At 50.9% G+C, this 19,414-nt stretch overlaps 1 protein-coding gene across 3 annotated transcripts in view; it reads right to left on the bottom strand.

Moving 5' to 3' along the window:
- LOC127569114 (macrophage colony-stimulating factor 1 receptor-like) overlaps positions 1-19,414 on the bottom strand; it is a 74,028-nt gene that overhangs the window by 20,010 nt on the left and 34,604 nt on the right. For all 3 annotated transcript variants that reach the window (XM_052013472.1, XM_052013474.1, XM_052013473.1), the window contains 5 exons: positions 15,481-15,605; positions 14,444-14,615; positions 7,646-7,826; positions 6,775-6,890; positions 55-161 (listed from right to left, as the gene is read on the bottom strand). In XM_052013472.1, coding sequence (XP_051869432.1) covers positions 55-161; positions 6,775-6,890; positions 7,646-7,826; positions 14,444-14,615; positions 15,481-15,605 — 701 coding nt within the window. The remainder of the gene's footprint in view (positions 1-54; positions 162-6,774; positions 6,891-7,645; positions 7,827-14,443; positions 14,616-15,480; positions 15,606-19,414) is intronic.

Raw genomic sequence — 19,414 nt, 5'->3', positions numbered from 1 at the left:
GCTGGCAGGAGTTGGGGAACCCACCAAACGCCCCCGAGATGGGGCAGGACTGACCTGTTTGTACTTGTAGATGAGGAGCGCGATGAAGAAGGTCAGTAACACAACCAGGGATCCCGTGATCCACAGCACCCAGTCGAAGAGGAGGTTATCATCAGGGTGACCTGTGGAAGCAAAACAAGGACGTTGGTAGCAGGTGGTTGTCTCCGACTGGAGGCCTGTGACCAGCGGTGTGCCGCAGGGATCGGTGTGGGGCCCGTTGTTGTTTATCATCTATATTAATGACTGTGGACAGCGAGGAAGGCTATCGAAGCTTGCAGCGTGATCTGGACCAGTGACGAAAATGGGCTGAGAAATGGCAGATGGAATTTGATGCAGACACGTGTGAGGTGATGCACTTTGGGAGGACAAACCAGGTTAAGACTTGCACAGTGAATGGCAGGGCTCTGAGGAGGTGTGAGGACCTGGGAACACAGATCCATAGTTCCTTGAAGGTGGCATCACAGGTGGATAAGGTCGTAAGGAGAGCTTTTGGCACTTTGGCCTTCATAAATCAGGGCATTGAGTACAGGAGTTGGGATGTTATGATGAAGTTGTACAAAACATTGATGAGGCCAAATTTAGAGTATTGTGTGCAGTTCTGGTCACCTACCTACAGGAAAGATATCAATAAGCTTGAAAGAGTGTAGAGAAAATTTACACGGATGTTGCCAGGAAGGATGTTATAGAGAAAGGTTGAATAGGTTAGGACTTTATTCCCTAGAGCGCAGGAGAATGAGGGGAGATCTTACAGAGGTATACAAAATTACGAGGGCTATAGATAGGGTGAACGCACGCAGGCTTTTCCCCTCAGGTTGGGTGAGACTAGAACTAGAGGTCACAGGTTTAGGGTGAAAGGTGAAATATTTAAGGGGAATCTGAGGGACAACTTCTTCACTCAGAGGGTGGTGCGAGTGTGGAACGAGCTGCCAGCGGAAGTGGTGGATGCGGGTTCAATTGTAACATTTAAGAGAGGTTTGGATAGGTGCATGGATGGGAGGGGTTTGGAGGGATCTGGTCTGGGTGCAGGTAGATGGGACTAGGCAGGAGATCAGGTCGGCATGGACTAGATGGGCTGAAGGGCCTGTTACTGTGTTGTAGTGCTCTATGACTCTATAAGGACCCATGACCAAGGCCAGAGAGTTCCATCGGCAGTGTTGTGTGGAGGGGCAGTGCCCTGCTGGGGGTGTGGCCAGTTCTGGACCGTGCAGAGGGTGTGGTTGGGACAGGTTGTAGGCCCAGGGACACCAGAGGATGTACTTCTCTCCCTCCCCCCTCCCAACCTCCCACACACTTCCAACTGCCCTCCCATGGGTGTCAAGGTATTGGTATTGGTATTGGTTTATTATTGTTGCTTGTACCAAGGTACAGTGAAAAACTTGTCTTACAAACCGATCTTACAGGTCAATTCATTACACAGTGCAGTTACATCAAGTTAGTACAGAGTGCATTGAGGCAGTACAGGTAAAAACAATAACAGTACAGAGTAAAGTGTCACAGCTACAGAGAAAATGCAGTGCAATAAGGTGCAAGGTCACAACAAGGTAGATCGTGAGGTCAGAGTCCATCTCATTGTATAAGGGAACTGTTCAATAGTCTTAGGGGTAGAAGCTGTCCTTAAGCCTGGTGGTACGTGCCCTCAGGCTCCTGTATCTTCTACTCGATGGAAGAGTAGAGAAGAGAGAATGTCCCGGGTGGGTGGGGTCTTTGATTATGCCGGCTGCTTCACCAAGACAACGAGAGGTAAAGATAGAGTCCAAGGAGGGGAGGATGGTGTCCATGATGCGCTGGGCTATGTCCACAACTCTCTGCAGCTTCTTGTGGTCTTGGGCAAAGCAGTTGCCGTACCAAGCTGTGATACATCCAGATAGGATGCTTTCTATGGTGCATCGGTAAAAGTTGGTGAGAGTCAAAGGGGACAAACCAAACTTCTTTAGCCTCCTGAGGAAGTAGAGGCGCTGGTGAGCTTTCTTGGCCGTGGCATCTACGTGATTTGACCAGGACAGACTGTTGGTGATGGTCGCTGCCAGGAACTTGAAGCTGTCAACCCTCTCGACCTCAGCACCATTGATGTAGACAGGAGCATGTACACTGCCCCCTTTCCTGAAGTCAATGACCAGCTCTTTAGTTTTGTTGACATTGAGGGAAAGGTTGTTGTCATGACACCATTCCACTAAGCTCTCTATCTCCTTCCTGTACTCCGACTCATCGCTGTTTGAGATACGACCTACAACGGTGGTGTCATCTGCAAACTTGTAGATGGAGTTAGAGCAGAATCTGGCCACACAGTCATGAGTATATAGGGAGTAGAGTAGAGGGCTGAGGACGCAGCCTTGTGGGGCACCAGTGTTGACAATAATCGGGCCGGAGGAATTGCTGCCTATCCTCACTGATTGCGGTCTGTTTGTTAGAAAGTCAAGGATCCAGTAACAGAGGGAGATGTTGAGTCCTAGGTCTCAGAGTTTGGTGACAAGTTTGCCTGGGATTATTGTATTGAAGACAGAGCTGTAGTCAATAAACAATAGTCTAACGTAGGTGTCTTTACTGTCCAGATGCTCCAGAGCTGAGTGAAGGGCCAGGGAGATGGTGTCTGCTGTAGACCTGTTTTGGCGATAGGTGAATTGCAATGGGTCCAGGTTGTCTGGGAGGCTGGAGTTGATGTGTGCCATGACCAACCTCTCAAAGCACTTCATGATGGTGGATGTCAGAGACACTGGTCAGTAGTCATTGAGGCATGTTGCCTTGCTTTTCTTTGGTACTGGGATGATAGTGGTCTTCTTAAAACAGGAGGGAACCTGAGATTGAAGCAGGGAGAGGTTGAATATGTCCGCAAATACTTCTGCCAGCTGATCAGCACAAGATCTGAGCACACGGCCTGGAACACCATCTGGGCCAGGTGCTTTCCTCGTGTTCACTCTCCGGAAGACTGATCTTACGTCTGCCACTGTGATCACAGGTTCAGCTGCGTCGGTGGCTGTCAGGGTGGGTGGTGACAATCCACTTCCCTTCTGTTCAAAACACGCATAGAATGCGTTAAGTTCATCAGGAAGGGATGCGCTGTTGTTAGCTATGCAGCCTGACTTCGTCTTGTAGCCTGTTATGGCATGTAAGCCCTGCCATAACTGGCGGCTGGTCAGGGACTCTATTTTGAGTTGGTATTGACTCTTGCCATCCCTGATAGCCTTACGAAGGTCATACCTCGCTTTCTTGTACAGATCAGGATCACCAGATTTGTGTGCAGCAGTCCTCTCCTTCAGTAGGGAGTGGATCTCCCGGTTCATCCATGGTTTCCTGTTTGGGAACACCCGGATTGTCCTCTTTGGTAAACAGTCCTCCACACACTTGCTGATAAAGTCCGTGATGGTGGTGACATACTCATCAAGGCTGGCAGCTGAGTCTTTGAACATGGACCAGTCCACTGTCTCAAAGCAGTCACGTAGGAGCTCATCTGCTTCCTCAGACCAGCACTGCACGACTCTCCGTACCGGATCCTCCCGTTTCAGTTTCTGTTTGTATGCAGGGAGAAGGAGCACAGCCTGGTGGTCTGATTTCCCAAAGTGAGGACGAGGCGTGGCTCGGAAGGCATCTTTGATGGTTGTATAGCAGTGGTCAAGGGTGCTGGCGCCCCTGGTGGAGCAGCAGATGTGCTGATAGTATTTTGGTAACACACTCTTGAGGTTGGCCTGATTGAAGTCCCCTGCAACAATGAAGAGGGCCTCAGGGTATCCTGTCTCAAGGTTGTTGACCATGGAGTATAGCTCATTGAGTGCAGGCTTCATGTCCGTCTGTGGTGGGATGTAGGCTGCCATCAGGATAGCTGAAGCGAACTTCTTTGGCAGACAGAATGGTCGACACTTCACCGTTAGTTATTCCAGGCTGGGTGAGCAGGAGCTCGCCAGGACCGTCACATCCGAGCACCACAAGTTATTGATTAAGAAGCAGACCCCTCCACCTTTAACTTTGCCTGAGGACGCTGTACGGTCCACTCGATGAATCGAGAAGCCCTCAGGTTGAATAGCAGAGTCAGGTGAGGCAGGTGTGAGCCACGTTTCAGTAAGACATTGTACACAACAGTACACAATAGGGCACATCTGGGCTGTGTGACCAGACCTCACCTGCTTAACTCCCCTCAACTACCTAACCCCTCCCTACATCCTCTCCCCTCCCCTCACCCACCTCTCCACTACCCCTCAGCCCCTCTCCCTCACCCCCTCTCCCCTCACCCCCTCTCCCTCATCCCCTCCTCCTCCTCCCCTCCATCAACCCCTCCTCCCCACCTACTCCCCCATCCCACCCCCTTTCCCCCCTCACCCCCTCTCCCCTCACCCCCTCTCCCTCATCCCCTCTCCCCACCGTCATCCCGCGCTCCACCTCCCTCAACCCCCCTCACCCCCCTCTTCCCCTCCCCCTCCCTCACTCCCCTACTCCCTCTCCCCCTCCCCCCTCTACCCCTCCCTCTCCCCCTCCCCTCCCTCCCCCCTCCTGGGTCTGGAGCCCAGAACCGAGCACAGTTTTCCCCAGAACATCTCAGCACACTTCCTTCTGTTAATTTCCCCTTTTATAACAGGAGGTAGTGAGAGAACAGGGAAACACAGATGGCTGGCTCACTGCCAGCTGTAGGGAGATCAGTCGGGATGTGATAACAGGCTCTCTGAAAATATCAACTAGGTCAGCACGGGTTTATGAAGTGAATTGTGTTTGACAAACCCCCAGGAGGTTTCTGAGGATGTGACTGTGGAGTGGTTCTGGGAGGTGCAGTGTATTAAGATTTAAGGAAGGCCTTTGATAAAGTTCCACTTGAGAGGTCAGTGTGAAAAATTACAGCAGATGGGATTGGGGATAATGTAATCTCACGGACCAGAAGTTGGTTGGCACTTGGGAACAGAGGGCAGGAATAAATGGGCATTTTCTCGGAGAGGCCCACCGTAACCATTGGGGGTTGCCGCAGGGATCGAGGCTGGAACCCCAGCTAGTCACACCGTACATCTGTGATTTAGAGAGGGAACTCGATATAACATTTCTGTTCTGGCTAACATGGGCTGCCCCAAGTAGACAAGTTGAGTGAGTGAGCAAATAAATTGGTAAATTTGGTGAATGGTTTACTATTGTCACATGTACCGAGGTCCAGTGAAAAACTTTGTTTTACATGCCACCCATACAGATCATTTCATCACATCGGTGCATTGAGGTAGTACAAGGGAAAACAATAACAGAATGCAGAATAAAGTGTTACAGTTACAGAGAAAGTGCAGTGCAGGCAGACAATAAGGTGCAAGGTCATAACGAGGTAGATTGTGAGGTCAAGAATCCATCTAATTGTACAAGGGGACCGTTCAATAGTCTTATAACAGCAGGACAGAAGCTGTCCTTGAGCCTAGTGGGACGTGCTTTCAGGCTTTTGTATCTTCTGCCCAATGAGAGAGGGGAGAAGAGAGAATGTCCGAGGTGGGTGGGGTCTTTGTGTTGGCAGCTTTACCGAGGCAGCGAGAAGTGACAAATGCAGTATAAGGTGGATAAATGTGAAGTTCCCCACTGCCATAAGCAAGGTAGAGTATTATTGAAATGCTGATGGATTGGGAAGTGTTGATGTACAGGGATCCGACTGTCTTTGTGCACCGGTCACTGAAAGCAAACATGCAGGTACCAGCAAGTAATTTAGAAGCAAATGTGTGCTGACCTTTCTACTTAGAGCATTTGAGTGCAGGAGCAAGGGTGCGTGGTGACAATTAGTAGAGTCTTGGTGAGACTATACCCAGAGTACTGAGTGTGGTTTTGGTCTGCCTACCCAAGAATAGATTCACTTATCATTGAGGGAGTGCGGTGAAGGTTGACTGGACTGACTCTGCCATGTATTGGACTGAGCAGGTCTGTAGTCACTGGATTTTAGAAGACTGAGGAGGGACCTCTTTGAAATCTCCAAAATTCTTACAAGGGTTGACAGACTCTTCCCGAGTAGGATGTTTGGCCTGACTCAGGGTCTAGACTCAAGGCTGACAGTCTCAGTCTAAGACGTATGGGACTGCACCAAGAACTTTCTTCCCTCAGAGGTCGGTGAACTGTGGGAGTCTCAAGCACAGAAGGTGGGCGGAGGACACTGCTGAACACATTTAAGAAGGAGGTATACAGATTTCCAGATACAAAATGAATCAAGAGGTGTGTGGAGAGGGTGGGAATAGAGTCGTGAGGGAGAGTGATCGTGTGGGACTGTGGAGCAGATATGAAGGGCTGAAAGGTCTCCTATTTTCCAGAGGGTTGGTACTCCTGGTTGGTAAATTATGGGACTGAGGCCAGGATGAATGATCTGGAGACTTGCCGACAACAGGACTAAACCTGGAGCCCAAGGTGAATCTGTAACGGTGGCTGTGGGACCAAGTCCCATCAGTCAGTAATGCCGTGCAATGGCCCAGCGAGAAGCCCAGGTCAGGAGCAGCGGAGCCTGGTCGAGACTGCCAGGAGCACATCCCGGCTGAAGGGGCGCCGGAGATTGGGTGCAGGAGAAGTGGACAGAGGAATCGAGACAACCAGTGGTGGGTCGGCTGGAGACGTCCAGGGAAATGGAGAAACGGCAGGGGGGCAAAGAACGGGGGCTGAGGAGGCTGGTGTGGAGAGTCACGCAGTAGAGGGGTCAACCAGGCGGAGTGTGCAAGAGGGAGAGGGGTAGGTTGTGATCTCCACCAGGATGTGCTGCAATGAAGCCCTTCAGCGAAGTCTGAGGTTTCCTGAGGCTGAATTACTCACGACTGATTAATACTTGGAAGGTCAGAGATGAGTTCACTTCTCCACTGGACGCCAGGAACTTGTAGAAGCCGCTCTCGGTGTCCTTCACACGCACCAGTGATAAAGTACTCTCATACCTGCAAAACACCTACAGTCACAGAGTGGTACAGCACACAAACAGGTCCTTCGGCCCAACCTGTCCATGCTGACCATCCAGTTCCGTCTACACTGATGCCACTTAGCAGCACCCGGTCCAGAGGCTTCACTCCCCTTTCCTCCATCCCTCCTCCAGTCCGCGTGCTCTCCCCAGCTCCCTGCATCCTCACCTGTCCTCTCCATCTCCCTCCAGTCTCTGCACATCCATGTGTCTGGCTAAATGCCTCTTAAACACCTCTATCGTATCTGCCTCCACCCCCACCCCTGGCAGCACGTTCCAGCCACCCACCGCTCTCTGTGTAAAAACACTTGCCCCGCACATTCCTTTGAACTTTCCCCCTCTCACCTTAAATGCATGCCCTCTGGTATTAGACATTTCGGCCCTGGGAAAAAGATACCGGCCATCTACACTACAGTATCTGTTCCTCTCATAATCTTAGATTAATCTATCGGGTCTCCCCTCAGCCTCCAGCTCCCGAGAAAACAACCCAGGTCTGTCCAACCTCTCCTACCATTCCAGAGATTACCCACCAGCAGCTGAACTCCCAGCTCAGAGAGGAGGGTCCGATGTCAGAGTTAAACACCTGGGATTGATTCCTGACCACCCAATGGTACTCGAATGTCTTTGCGTCTCCACGGTGAGCGTTATGTCATCACCCAGAGAGCCAATCAAAAGATGGAGGGGTTCCCAGAGCGTGGGTTGGGATGGTCCCTGGTCCCAGCAGTGCCTGGATACCTGTGGTTGTCTGTGGTGAACGTTGAACTGTGAATGGTGTTATTGCCCTGGCCGTGGTAGATCCATCGATGTTCCAGCAGCCTGGGGTAGGCCTTGACCTTCACCTTCAGTTGGATGTTGGCCCCGAATTCTACCTGCAGCTTGGTCTTCTGCTCCGTGAAGATTTGTATGTAAGGTTCCTCTGTGGACACACGATAAGGGATTGGGTGACGTGACAGCAACAGCCCAGCACCTGTCCCTGAACCCTTCCACCAGTGGCAATCCTGGGGCAACACACTGCAGCAGTGCATCCATATGTCGGGAAGGAGGTGATGGTCCTGGTCACGAGGCAGTGTCTCAGGGATGGGGGACTTCTACTGGAGGAGCTGGGCTTGGGACCGACTGAGGTGGACAAGGTGGTGACTGGTCCTGGGTAACGAGCGGGAAGCTGTTCCCATCAGCAGAGGGCCAGCAGGACAGACTTAAACCCGGCCACAAAAACTGCAGGGGGAATGTGAGGAGAACAGTTAGAGGCAGACCAGGGGCTACGGCAGGGATCTGCTCCGGAGAACCATTCGTAACCGGAACTGTTGGTAAGTCAGAGATGAACAGAAACGGTGTGTGGGAGAGGGTCACAGACACAGCGGTGACAGGACAGCGAGCAGGCAGGGGAAGAGTGGCCGCCAGCCAGCCCCACTGACTCAGTGAGGGAGTGAGTGCTCAGCTCCACCCTGCCCCCGATCGTTGTGGCTCAGGGGGACGGGGACTGAGGAGAGAAGGCACCGATCCCACCGGCTCCCAAACACTTGCTCGTGTGTCCAGGGAGTCCGTAAGCTGAGTGTCTGTAACCCGGGAGGACCTGTGTGTGGTTACGAGCTGGACTGCAGAGACGGAGGGAACAGAATCAGGGTTTCCTGAAGGGAATCAGACAGAGGTGGAGAGGGGATGATTTACAGTCATCGTCATAGGGTCAGAGATTGGAACAGCAGAGAGACAGGCCCTTGAGCCCACCACCTCCATGCTGATATTTTTGCCCATCTGCACCCATCCCATTGCCCACATTAGGTCCGTATCCTTCTACTGGTCTGTTTAAGTGTCTGTCTAAATGCCTCTTAACCGTAGAGATTGTATCTGATTCCACAACCTCCTCTAACCAAGATCCCCCTCTGAGCCAGTCCTACTTGCCTGCGTTTGGCCCATATCCCTCTAAACCTTTCCTATCCACGTTCCATCCAAATGTCGTTTAAATGTTGTTAATGTACCTGCCTCATCCTCTGGCAGCTCATTCCGTATACAGACCGCCCTCTGGGTGGTAAAGTTGCCCCTCAGGTTCCTATTAAATCTCTTGTTCCCCAACCCTGGGAAAAAGACTGAGTGCATTCACCCTACCTACGCCCCTCACAATTTTATACCCCTCTGTAAGATCACCTCTCATCCTCCTACACCCCAAGGAAAAAAGTCCCAGCCTGTCCAACCTCTCCCCGTAACTCAGTCCCTCGAGTCTGGGCAGCATCCTGGTAAATCATTTCTGCACCCTTTCCAGTTTACTAACTTCTCTCCTGTAGCAGGCCGACCAAAACTGAACACAGTGCTCCCAGCGTGGCCTCACCAACGTCCTTATACAGCTGCAACATAACCTCCCAAATTCTATACTCAGCGCCCTGACTGATGAAGGCCAGCGTGCCAAACGCCTTCTTCACCGCCCTGTCTACCTGTGACTCCACTTTCAGAGAACCATGTACATGAACTAAAGGTTCTACAACACTCTCCAGGGCCCTGCTGTTCACTGTGAAAGTCCTACCCTCATTTGTCTTCCCGAAATGCAACACCTCACACTTATCTGAATTAAACTCCATTTGCCATTCCTCAGCCCACTGACCCAACTGATCCAGATCCCTCTGTAAATCCTGAGAACCACCTTCACGGTCAACGACACCACCTATTTTAGTATCATCTGCAAACTTACCAACCAAGCCTTGTACATTCTCATCCAAATCATTGATATAGATGCCAACCCCTGAGGAGTGCCACTAGTCAAACCCCTGGGGAACACCACTAAACCATGTAAACCTCTTCTGCACCCTCTCCAGAGTGTCCAAATCCCTCCTATAATGGGACGACCAGAACTGAATGCAATACTCCAGATGTAGCCAAACCAGAGTTCTATAAAACTGTGACATAACTTCCTGTCTCTTGCACTCAGTGCCTCAACTAACGAAGGCAAGCATGTCATACGCCTTCTTTACTGCCCTATCAACCTGTGCGGCCACTTTCAGGGAGCTATGGACTTGGGCCCCAAGGTCCCTCGGTACATCCCTCTGTACAGCAATGGAATATGCAGCCTCAATCCTACCCAAGGATGTGAGGGGGAGCTGGCAGAGGGTAGCTGGGATCCTGCGTTAAGGGGTGTGATGCTGGCATTTAAAGATAAAATAGATGACTTGCATACAAGATATGTTCCTTTAACAAGAAAACCTGAGAGGAACTTGGGTTCATCTGTGGGTGAGAAGGTTTGTAAGTTGCCAGGATTCTCAGCAGGTCTAATGATGTGGAACTCAGCAGAGGTCCATTAGCATCATTGAACGGTGCAGCACAGAGACCGGCCCTTTGGCCTATCTTGTCTGTGCCGACCACGATGCCTTTATTCGCCAGTCTCATTTGCCTGCATCAGGCCCATATCTCTCAACTTCCCTATCCATGTACCCATCCAAACACTGTACCCTCCTCCTCTGGCAGCTCGTTCCACTTACCCACCACCCTCTGGGTGAAAAACCTACCCCTCAGGTCCCCTTTAAATCTCTCCCCTCTCACTTTAACCCTGTGCCCTCTCGTTCTCGACTCCCCTACCCCGGGAAGGAGATACTGACTACCGGTCCACTCTATGCCCCTCATAACTTTCAGCCTCCTACGCTGCAGTGGGAACAATCCCAGCCAACCGACCTCTCCCTATAACCACAGCCCCCCATTCCAGGCAACATCCTGGGGAGTCTCTCCTGCATCCTCTCCACTGCTGCCACGTCCTTCCTGTAGTCTGGTGACCAGAGCTGTGCACGATACTCTAGCTACGGACTTTCATCTCAGATGATGTTAACGTCTCAGATGACCTGTCCTGGGCTCAGCACACAGGTGCAGTCATAAAGAAGGCATCTCAGCACCCTGACTTTCTTAGAAGCTTAAGGAGATTCAGCCCATCACCAAACATTCTCACAAACTTCGACAGAAGTACTGTTGAAAGTGTCCTGACTGGTTGCATCACAGCCTGGTACGGCAATTCCAATGCGCAGGAATGTAAGAGGCTACAGAGAGTAGTGGACACAGCCTGGTCCATTACGGGCACGGCACTCCCACCACTGACAGCATCTACAGGAGGCCCTGCCTCAAGAAGGCAACATCCATCATCAAGAATCCCCACCATCCGGGCCGTGCCATCTTCGCGCAGCTCCCATCGGGCAGGAGGTAGAGAAGCCTGAAGACCCACACCACCAGGTTCAGGAACACCTACTTCCCTACAACCATCAGGCAGGCACGGTAGTGTAGCGGTTAGCTTAATGCTTTACAGTGCCGGCGACCCGGGTTCAATTCCGGCCACTGTCTGTAAGGAGTTTGTACGTTCTCCCCGTGTCTGCGTGGGTTTCCTCCGGGTGCTCCGGTTTCCTCCCACATTCCAAAGACGTACGGGTTAGGAGGGTGTGGGCGTGCTATGTTGTCGCCGGAAGCGTGGCGACACTTGCGGGCGGCCCCCCAGAACACTCTACGCAAAAGATGCATTTCACTGTGTTTCGATGTACATGTGACTAATAAAGAAATCTTATCTTATCTCTTCTTGAACCGACCTGCACAATCCTAACCGTACCTCAGCAACGGAACACTACGCACCACCTCTTGCACTGCTGTGGATTTGTCTCTGATTGTGTGTGCTTTTTTGCACTAATGGTTTGGTTTGCACAGTCGTCTTCACTGTCTTGCCTTGAATAATTGATGTACAATTTATGTTCTGTGCATTGTCTGAATCTACCTGCCTGTGATGCTGCTGCAGGCAGGTTTTTCACTGTACCTGTACCTCACCATACTTGTGCACAGGACAACAAACTCAACCTGACTTGGCACCCCAAGGTCCCGCTGGACATCAATGCTCCTAAAATCCCTGCCATTTACTCTCTCTGTCCTACCAGAATTTGACTTCTCAAAGTACATCACCTCACCCTGGTCTGGATTAAATTCCATCTGTGTGTCCCACCCAGCTTTCCAGCTGATCTCTGTCCCGCTATATCCTTAGACCAAGAATCAAAAAGGAAAAACAGAAGGACTATGAGAGTATCCTGACGGGAAATGTACAACAGACTGTAAGAGATTCTATAAACAGTAAAAGGAAATAACTGGAAAGGGGAAATATGGTGTTCCCTTCCAGACACAGGCAGATGAGCCTAGAGTGGGGAACAAGCTGAGTGAGTGGGCGAGCATGTGGCAGATGGAGTATAATGTGAACAAACATTTGTTAAATGGTGAGAGATTGAGTGGCATTGATATTCAGAGGGACCTGGGTGTGTGGTACACAGCCACTGAAGCCCAACATGTAGGGGCAGCAAGCGACATGCAAAGCAAATGGCATGTTGGCCTTCATTATGAAAGGGTTGGATTACAGGAGGAAGGCAGTGTCGTTCCATTTATATAGGCCCTTGGGGAGACTGCACTGGGGTATTGGGTACAGTTTTGGTCCCTTAAATGAAGAAAGAATCTCCTTGCTGTGGAGGGAATGCAGTGAAGATTCACCAGACTGGTTCAGATAAGATTTCTTTATTAGTCACATGTACATCGAAACACACAGTGAAATGCATCTTTTGCGTAGAGTGTTCTGGGGGCAGCCCGCAAGTGTCGCCACGCTTCCGGCGCCAACACAGCACGCCCACAACTTCCTAACCCATACGTCTTTGGAATGTGGGAGGAAACCCACGCAGACACAGGGAGAACGTACAAACTCCTTACAGACAGCGGCCGGATTTGAACCCGGGTTGCTGGCGCTGTAAAGCATTATGCTAACCGCTACACTACTGTGCCAGCCCAGTGGATGACAAGTTACCGTATGGGTTGAGGTTGATTAGACTGGGACTGAATTATCTACAGTTTCGAAGGATGTGTAGATCTCTTTGAAACCTGCAGAATCCTGCAACAGCTCAACTGGCTGGATCTGGGGAGAGTGCTTCCCCTGACTGGGGCACACATTTTCAGAACGAGGGTCGGCTATTCAGGACTGAGATGGGGAGAAATTTCTTCACTCAGAGAGTGGTGAATCTTTGGACTTCTCTACCCTGGAGACACAAAGGAAGCTGAATCACTGAGTTCATTCAATGACCAATTTCTGGACATTGAGGGAGATGGGGTCAGTGCAGAAAAGTGGCACTGAGGGTGCAAATCAGCCCTGATCTCATTGAATGGGGGAGCAGGCACAAGGGAGCAGTCATCAAAGGCTCTTGCAAATTTCTATAGCTGTACGATGGAGAGCATTCTGACTGGTTGCATCACCGCCTGGTATGGCGGCTCCAATGCACAGGATCACAAGAGGCTGTAGAGGGTTGTAGACTCAGCCAGCTCCATCACGGGCCCAACCCTCCCCACCATCGAGGGCATCTTCAAGAAGCGGTGCCTCAAGAAGGCAGCATCCATCACTAAGGAACCTCACCATCCGGACATGCCCGCTTCTCACTACTACCATCGGGGAGGAGGTACAGGAGCCTGAAGACCCACACTCAATGATTCAGGAACAGCTTCTCCCCCTCCACCATCAGATTTCTGAATGGTCCATGAACCCATGAACATATTCCTTTTTTTTGCACTTTTTATTTATTTTTTAATTTATAATAAATTTTCTGTCTTGCCCTGAACTGCTGCCGCAAACCAACACGTTTCACATCATGTATCAGTGATAATAAACCTGATTGTGGTTCTGAGGGATCGAATGACGTCTCCTGTTCCCATTTCTCACGCTCTCAGAAGGACCTGACAGAAGTTTACAAATACTTTGTGTGTCTTCACAGAAGAAGAAATAAAAAAAGATCCTAGAATTAGGAGGGAACCAAGTGTGTGGTGAGAATGAGGAACTGCAGGAAATCAGTGTTGGTAAAAATAAGTATTAGAGAAGTTGGTGAGGCTGAAAGATAATGAATCCCACCAGCCTGAAAGCAGAGGCTTCAGAGAAGGTGAATGCTCAGCTCCTGTAGGTTCGGGATGTGTTCCCAAGCATTGGAGGGACACGTGAGATCCGACTTAAGGAAGGACGGAGAGAGGCAACTGGAAATGGCGGACTGTTAGCCGAACTGTTGGGATGTAATCATGGAGCACGTTGAACGGAGGGAGCAGTGCCAGCATGGATTGATCAGTGAAAGTCGTGTTGACTAATCTGCCGGAGGTGTTTTAGGGTGTGATCCTGGGGAACATAAAGGGGAACCCAAGTGTGTGCTGGACTTCGATTTTTGGAAGGCTTTTGTTAAACTCTGTGCAAGAGGTTAGAGTCATAGAGTCATACAGCACGGAAACAGGCCCTTCGGCCCAACTGGTCCATGCCGACCAAGACTCCCACCTAAGCTAGTCTCATGTGCCCATGTTTGGCCCATATCCCTCTGAAACTTTCCAATCCATGGACCTGTCCAAGTATCTTTACACACTGTAATTGTACCTTCCTCTACCTTGTCCTCTGGCAGCTCGTCCCACACACCCACCTCCCTCTGGGTGAAGAAGTTGCCCCTCTTGTTCCGACTGTATCTCTCCCCTCCCCCCCAGCCCACCCACTCCACCGAGGGAACACTTGGCGAAGGAGCTCCTTACCGACCACGTGCAGCGAGGACACAGCCCGCAGTTCCATGGCTTCTCCAGACTCCTTCCCTCGCAGCAGGCAGGTGTAATTCCCTGAGTCATTCCGGCTCACGCTCGGAATGCGCAGCTGTGCAGTTAAATTGAAACGATCACCGAAATCCCGGAAATGTTTCGAGTTGAGAAACTGGTGAAGGGGAAGAACATTTACAGATGGATCTCGGTGTTCGCCAGAACAGGAGGAAAGTCCGCGGCATTCAGCCCATCAGTCGCAAACCTATCCCAGCCCATGGACACTCTGCCCCATCACCGACTCCCCCCACCCACTGAATCCCCTCCCACAGCCCACGGACACTCTCCCCCATCACCGACTCCCCCCACCCACTGAATCCCCTCCCACAGCCCACGGACACTCTCCCCCATCACCGACTCCCCCCACCCACTGAATCCCCACCCACAGCCCATGGACACCCCCATCACCGACTCCCCCCACCCACTGAATCCCCTCCCACAGCCCATGGACACGCTCCCCCATCACTGACTCCCCCCACCCACTGAATCCCCTCCCACAGCCCACGGACACTCTCCCCCAGTACCGACTCCCCCCACGCACTGAATCCCCTCCCACAGCCCACGGACACTCTCCCCCAGTACCGACTCCCCCCACCCACTGAATCCCCTCCCACAGCCCACGGACACTCTCCCCCAGTACCGACTCCCCCCACGCACTGAATCCCCTCCCACAGCCCACGGACACTCTCCCCCATCACTGACTCCCCCCCACCCACTGAATCCCCTCCCACAGCCCACGGACACTCTCCCCAACAGCTCACAGCTGTTTCAGCCAACTGCTTGATTTTCTCATTCAATCCCACCCAAGGTTTAGAATGGAACCATCCCAGGTCCCACATCACCCCAGGGAGTAGTGGGGAAGGTTCTGGGCTCTGGTTGGGACCCCCTCCTTCTCCCCCACTGTGATCCAACCATTCTGTGCAGCTGTGGATTGGAATAGAACTGATTTAATAAAAAGGGAAAGTAAATTTTGAACTAACCTCTCCCTGCGGAGAGACCCAATTCACATTGACAGACAGGGTGTCACTGAGGGCAGTACATGTTGCCACAAACGGTTCCCCCCTCAGCTGCAGCTGCTCCCTGGGTTCAAGCGCAAGGTCGAAGTCTGGAAATGGACAAGACATGGCTGAAAGATTACTGGCAGAATTCTCAGTTCTCCAAGCAAAGGCTCCCAAACTTGGCAAATGTTTCACACAACCCTTCACCGTGACATTGAAGTGTCCTGGCTGGTTGCATCGTGGCCAGGTACGGCAATTTGAATGCCCAGGAACATAAGAACATAGAACAGTACAGCACAGGAACAGGCCCTTCGGCCCACAATGTTGTGCCGAATGAATTACATTAGTAATAAAATGCCCAGCTGAACTAATCCCTTCTGCCTACACTGTTCTGCCTAAACCTCTATCAGGTCTCCCCTCAGCCTCCGCCGTTCCAGAGAGAACAACCCAAGTTTGTCCAACCTCTCATAGCACATGCCCTCTAATCCAGGCAGCATCCTGGTGAACCTCTTCTGTACCCTCTCCAAAGCCTCCACACCCTTCCTGTAATGGGGCGACCAGAACTGAATGCAATTCTCCAGATGTGGCCTAACTAAAGTTTTATAAAGCTTCAGCATAACTTCCTGACTTTTGAACTCAATACTTCAACTGATGAAGACAAGCATGCCGTACGCCTTCTTTACCGCCCTATCAACCTGTGCGGCCACTTTCAGGGAGCTATGGACTTGGACCCCAAGATCCCTCTGCTCATCAACACTGTTAAGGGTCCTGCCATTAATAGTGCGCTGTCTCTTTACATCTCCCAGGGTGCAACACTTCACATTTGGCCGGGTTAAACTCCATCTGCCGTTTCTCTGCCCATATCTGCAACTGATCCGTATCCCGCTGTATCCTTTGCCAGTCTGCTACACTATCCACAACACCACCAATCTTCGTATCATCCGTGAACTTACCAACCCACCCATCTACATTTTCATCCAGGTCATTTCTATAAATCACAAACAGCAGAGGTCCCAGTACGGATCCCTGAGGAACACCACTAGTCACAGGCCTCCAGCCACAATAAGTCCCATTGGCCACTACCCTCTATCTTCTACAGGCAAGGCAGTTCTGAATCCAAATGGCCAACTCACCTTGGATCCCATGCATCTTAATCTTAATCTTCTGGAGAGCTGCAGAGATTAATGGACTCTGCCTGATACATCACGGACACATCCCTCCTCACCATCTGGAGTATCTTCAGGAGGCGCTGCCTCAAGAAGGCAACATCCATCATCAAAGATCCCCACCATCTGGGCCGTGCCATCTTCTCACAGCTCCCATCGGGCAGGAAGTACAGAAGCCCGAAGTCCCACACCACCAGGTTCAGGAACAGCTACTTCCCTTCAACCATTCGGTTCTTGAACCAAACTGTACATCCCTAATCACTGCCTCAGTACAGCAACACCGTGACCAATTTGACCACTTTGTACTAAAATGGACTTTGTTCTTTTTTGTTTTAATTCTGTTCTTTCTTGTAAAAATTGTGTATGATTTACAGTATGTTTCATTTATTGTACCTGATATCTGCCTTCAGATCTATTCCCGCCTCCTGTGCACTGTTGGGAAGTCTATAGTACACCCCAGCAAAGTGACAACACCTTTTTTGTTTCTAATCTCTACCAATGTGCCCTCATTTGAGGAGCCTTCTGTAGTATTCTCCCTTAACATGTTTTCCCTGTAGCTGTGACACTTTACTCTGTACTGTTATTGTTTTTACCTGTACCACATCAATGCACTCTGTACTAACCCAATGTAACTGCACTGTGTAATGAATTGACCTGTACGATCGGTGTGCAAGACAAGTTTTTCACTGGACCTCGGAACAAGTGACAATAATAAACCAACACCAATACATGAACTTTTTGTCCTCTCGGTGACTGACCCTCACTGTCTGAACAACTACTCTGAGCCTCCTTCTACTGCCGACTCAGTTTAACCCTTCACCAACAGCACCAGCAAACCTCCCAGCAAGGGTGTTGGTCCCACACTGGCTAAAGTGCATGCCGTCCCACTTGTACAGATCCCACCTTCCGCAGAAACAGTCCCAATGATCCAGGAACCTAAAGCCCACCCCCTGCACCATCCCTTCAGCCACATGTTCATTGACCTGTCCTTCTCTTCCTGTAGTCACTGGTCTGTGGCACCAGAAGCAATCCAGAGATCACTGCCCACCAGAGACTACAAAACATATTTCTTTTGCAACTTTTGAATTATTTTTAGGTATTCTTCAGTCAGCCTCAGCCAACTCTCCTCTCATGCCTTCATTGTCCAGTCCCGATGAAGGGTCTCGACCCGAAACGTCGACTGTCCATCTCCCTCCACAGATGCTGCCCGACCCGCTGAGTTCCTCCAGCACCTTGTGTGTTGCTCCAGATTCCGGCATTAGCAGCCTCTTGTGTCTCACTCATTACTGACATTTAATAGCCTGCGTTCACATTGAACAACATCTCTTTCTAAGTCAATGTCAGATTTGCTCATATTATGATCAATCTTCCCCAAAGACCTCTTGACAACAACACTTTATCATTGGACAAAACCAGATCTGGAATAACCTTTCCCCTTGTTGGGCCCTCACCATATTGATCCAGAAAAGCATCTTGTTGAACTAGTACTGCAAACTTGATTTGTTCAGTCTCCATGTCGATCAAACTTCCCTGCGATTACTGTGCCAGCCCTTCACCCACACCTCTAATTCCCTAACACACACATACCCAACATCACAGCTATCACTTGGTGGCCAGTGAGTGACTCTTACCAGTGTTTTCTGCCCTTTGCTATGCCTTGGCGTGGCCCAAATTGACTCTAGTTCTACATCATGATCTTCTGAGCCAAGATCTGATCTCCCATTAACAGTGCTACACTGCCCCCTCTCTTTGCTGCCTATCCTTCCTCAGTGTCCCAGATCCTGGGATATTTAGTCCCCAGCTTTGGTCACCTGCAGCCACAGTTCAAATGCTGTGTATATCCAGATACAGATCCTTTAATTTCTGTAATGTTATCATTTTTCAGTTCTTTGACCCACTTTGTTGCCCGATATTTTTGTCATCTATTTACGTCACTTACTAAGTTTTTAACTTCCCCTTTCTGCCTTGTTCCTCTCCTTCCCGAGGTCCCATCCCTGTGACAAGCTAGTTTGAACCCTTCCCAACAGCACCAACAACTCCTGCAAGGATACAGGTCCCACTGCCCCAGGAACAGGGCCAGTACCTCAGATATCCAAAGCCCTCCCTCCTGCACCATCTCCCCAGCCCTGCTCTATCTCCCGTTCTGTGCTTACTACAAATGGCACAGAGAGTGGTCCGGAGACACAGCAGCAGTTCTGCCTGCCATGGTGAGGGGAAGCCAAAGTCCTGGAGGAAGAAACCCACTTCTGCGGCACTGGGGCGCAATCTCTCATCACTGGAGCAGATGCAAAGGAGATGGTCGAGCACATCTCAAACACTTCCCGACCATCTGACCTCATGCCCCTCTCCTGGACAGAGCAAGAGTCCCCCACTCCTCACCTCCGCACCACCAGCCTCTTCACTCATAGAGTCATGAAGTTATACAGCACAGAAGCAGGCCGTTTGGCCCAACTCATCCATACTGACCAAGTAGCCGAGCTGAGCAAGCGCCACTTGCCTGCCTCAAATCGTATACACGTACCCGTCCCTAATCAACAATAATTCTTCACCAGCCTGTCCCAGCTCCAAAAACAGTTCACCACCAGACGCAACTTCCCCTCCCCTCCCCTTCCAGCATTTCACGGGGACCGTCTCCTTCCCCACTCCCTGGTCTGCTCTTCCATTCCCACCAACCACCCACCATCTTATGGCAGTTTCGCTCACAACTGCAGGCCATGCAACATTTGTCCTGTCGCCTCTTCCCTTCACCA

The sequence above is a fragment of the Pristis pectinata genome, chromosome 4 (assembly GCF_009764475.1).
Source record: "Pristis pectinata isolate sPriPec2 chromosome 4, sPriPec2.1.pri, whole genome shotgun sequence".
Lineage (NCBI taxonomy): Eukaryota > Metazoa > Chordata > Chondrichthyes > Rhinopristiformes > Pristidae > Pristis > Pristis pectinata.
Note: the sequence above shows the minus strand (reverse complement) of the source record. Positions and strands in the feature narration are given on the sequence as shown.